The following is a 1562-nucleotide window of genomic DNA, read 5'->3' on the forward strand; positions in this document are numbered from 1 at the left end:
AAAAGAAATCAAAGTTTAAATCCTTTCTTCTTCAAATACTCAGAAGCATGGCTTCTGCTAACAAAGCCAAGATGATAACACATTGGCGATACTAATACAAACCATTAAACTAATGTATTGTCAATCGTTGTTTTTTATCTACTGTCGGAGTAGAAGAAAGAAGAATAAATCGACCGAATCAAGGGCTCCTTAGTGAATGTATGTCTTCGACCAAAAAAAAAAAAGTGAATGTATGTCTCAACGGCTACAATTCAAGTCCGGTTTACTCTCATCGTCCCTTCCTTTAACAATTAAAATTAATGGCGCATGGACCATTAAGCGTGGTCCACCAAATTCAAAATGTGCTAAATCATAGTTTCGTAAAACAAAAACTCGAGAGCGATTATAGCAAAGTTATAGCTGACGGCAATGGCGATGGAGAGTTTGATCCGAGAATGTTACTATATATGAGAACTGAAATTGATTGCAATACATTAGGATGGAATCGAGAGATCATTTTATTACATAGTTGGAAACCAAACAGAAATAAATAAAAGGCAATAGAATATAAGTAAATAACATATCGAATTATCTTTTCTTATAGATGCTCTTAATGTCTTCTTCTGGAAGATCAAGGCATGTATGTAGTTATTTTGTTTTTGTTTTTTTTTTTTCAAGAGGAATCTCAAATGGCTTCAATTAGTGTTACGGTACCTAGGTTGTGGATAGCGTCCTGATTCAATGTCATTGACATCTCTAATGAGCAGTTCGTAGTGTCTTTTAACCTCTTCAGCTGATTTGCCACCAACTGCTCTTGCAACGTTTTGCCAACGGTCAGGAGTGTCCTTGTCGTACTTAGCCAAAGCCATTTCGAACTGCTTGTCTTGTTTAGCTGTCCATGACGAGGAAGAGCTCCGGGAAGTGCTGATTGAGTTGGAAGCCATAATTAGTATGAAAATGTGCAACTGTAAGATAAAAAACAAGAGAATTGAGAAGTTGGGTTTGTATTGATGATGAAGAGTGTTGATTTGTTTTAGTTGAAGAGAGTGTGGAGCTAGCTCCTTATATGTAGGATGAAAATAAAAGAGAGCATATAAGCCAGTTGGAGGAATATATCTTTTGAAAGGAGAGATTTTTTTTTTGTAGAGTGACCCAATATTCTTTTAGCAACCACATAAATTCTTAGTGAGGGGACAAATTTTGATAGAAGCTTTGATATTATGATCATTAGAGTATAGAGTCCTTTAAGGGTTTAATAGTTATAGTGGAATTGAGATTCCTTGACCATTGCTATAGAAATTTAGGATGCTTCCTTTTCTTGATAGTATCATTACTGTAAACTAAAAATACTATTGGACCCTCCCTTACCTCTTTCAGCATTTTGGATCTTATCATCATTTAAGAGTCGAATTAAACCCCTATCGTATCAGATACTAGTCAAAAGCATGTGATTGCTAAGCTTGTGTTTAGCATTTCTTGCTTGTGTGATTGTGATATAATAACTATTAGAGTTCCTCTTGGATTAGCGGTTAAATGATATGTCTTTTCGATGATTAGCTCTGTCGAAGCTTTTATGACTGTGA

The 1562-nt window shown here is 35.3% G+C and overlaps 1 protein-coding gene across 1 annotated transcript; it reads right to left on the reverse strand.

Annotated features, from left to right (window-relative positions):
- Positions 1-422: 422 nt before the first annotated feature.
- On the reverse strand, positions 423-1012 carry LOC18026380 (protein RADIALIS-like 4). Its single transcript, XM_024160381.1, has one exon. The coding sequence runs from the start codon at positions 921-923 to the stop codon at positions 675-677; it is 249 nt and encodes an 82-aa protein (XP_024016149.1). The 5' UTR covers positions 924-1012; the 3' UTR covers positions 423-674.
- Between the last annotated feature and the right edge of the window lie 550 nt (positions 1013-1562).

The sequence above is a fragment of the Eutrema salsugineum genome, unplaced genomic scaffold (assembly GCF_000478725.1).
Source record: "Eutrema salsugineum unplaced genomic scaffold, Eutsalg1_0 scaffold_11, whole genome shotgun sequence".
NCBI classification, from domain to species: domain Eukaryota; kingdom Viridiplantae; phylum Streptophyta; class Magnoliopsida; order Brassicales; family Brassicaceae; genus Eutrema; species Eutrema salsugineum.

What these genes read in the sequence shown, in the direction of transcription:
- LOC18026380 (XM_024160381.1), bottom strand. Translation starts at nt 923, where the DNA reads ATGGCTTCCAACTCAATCAGCACTTCCCGGAGCTCTTCCTCGTCATGG.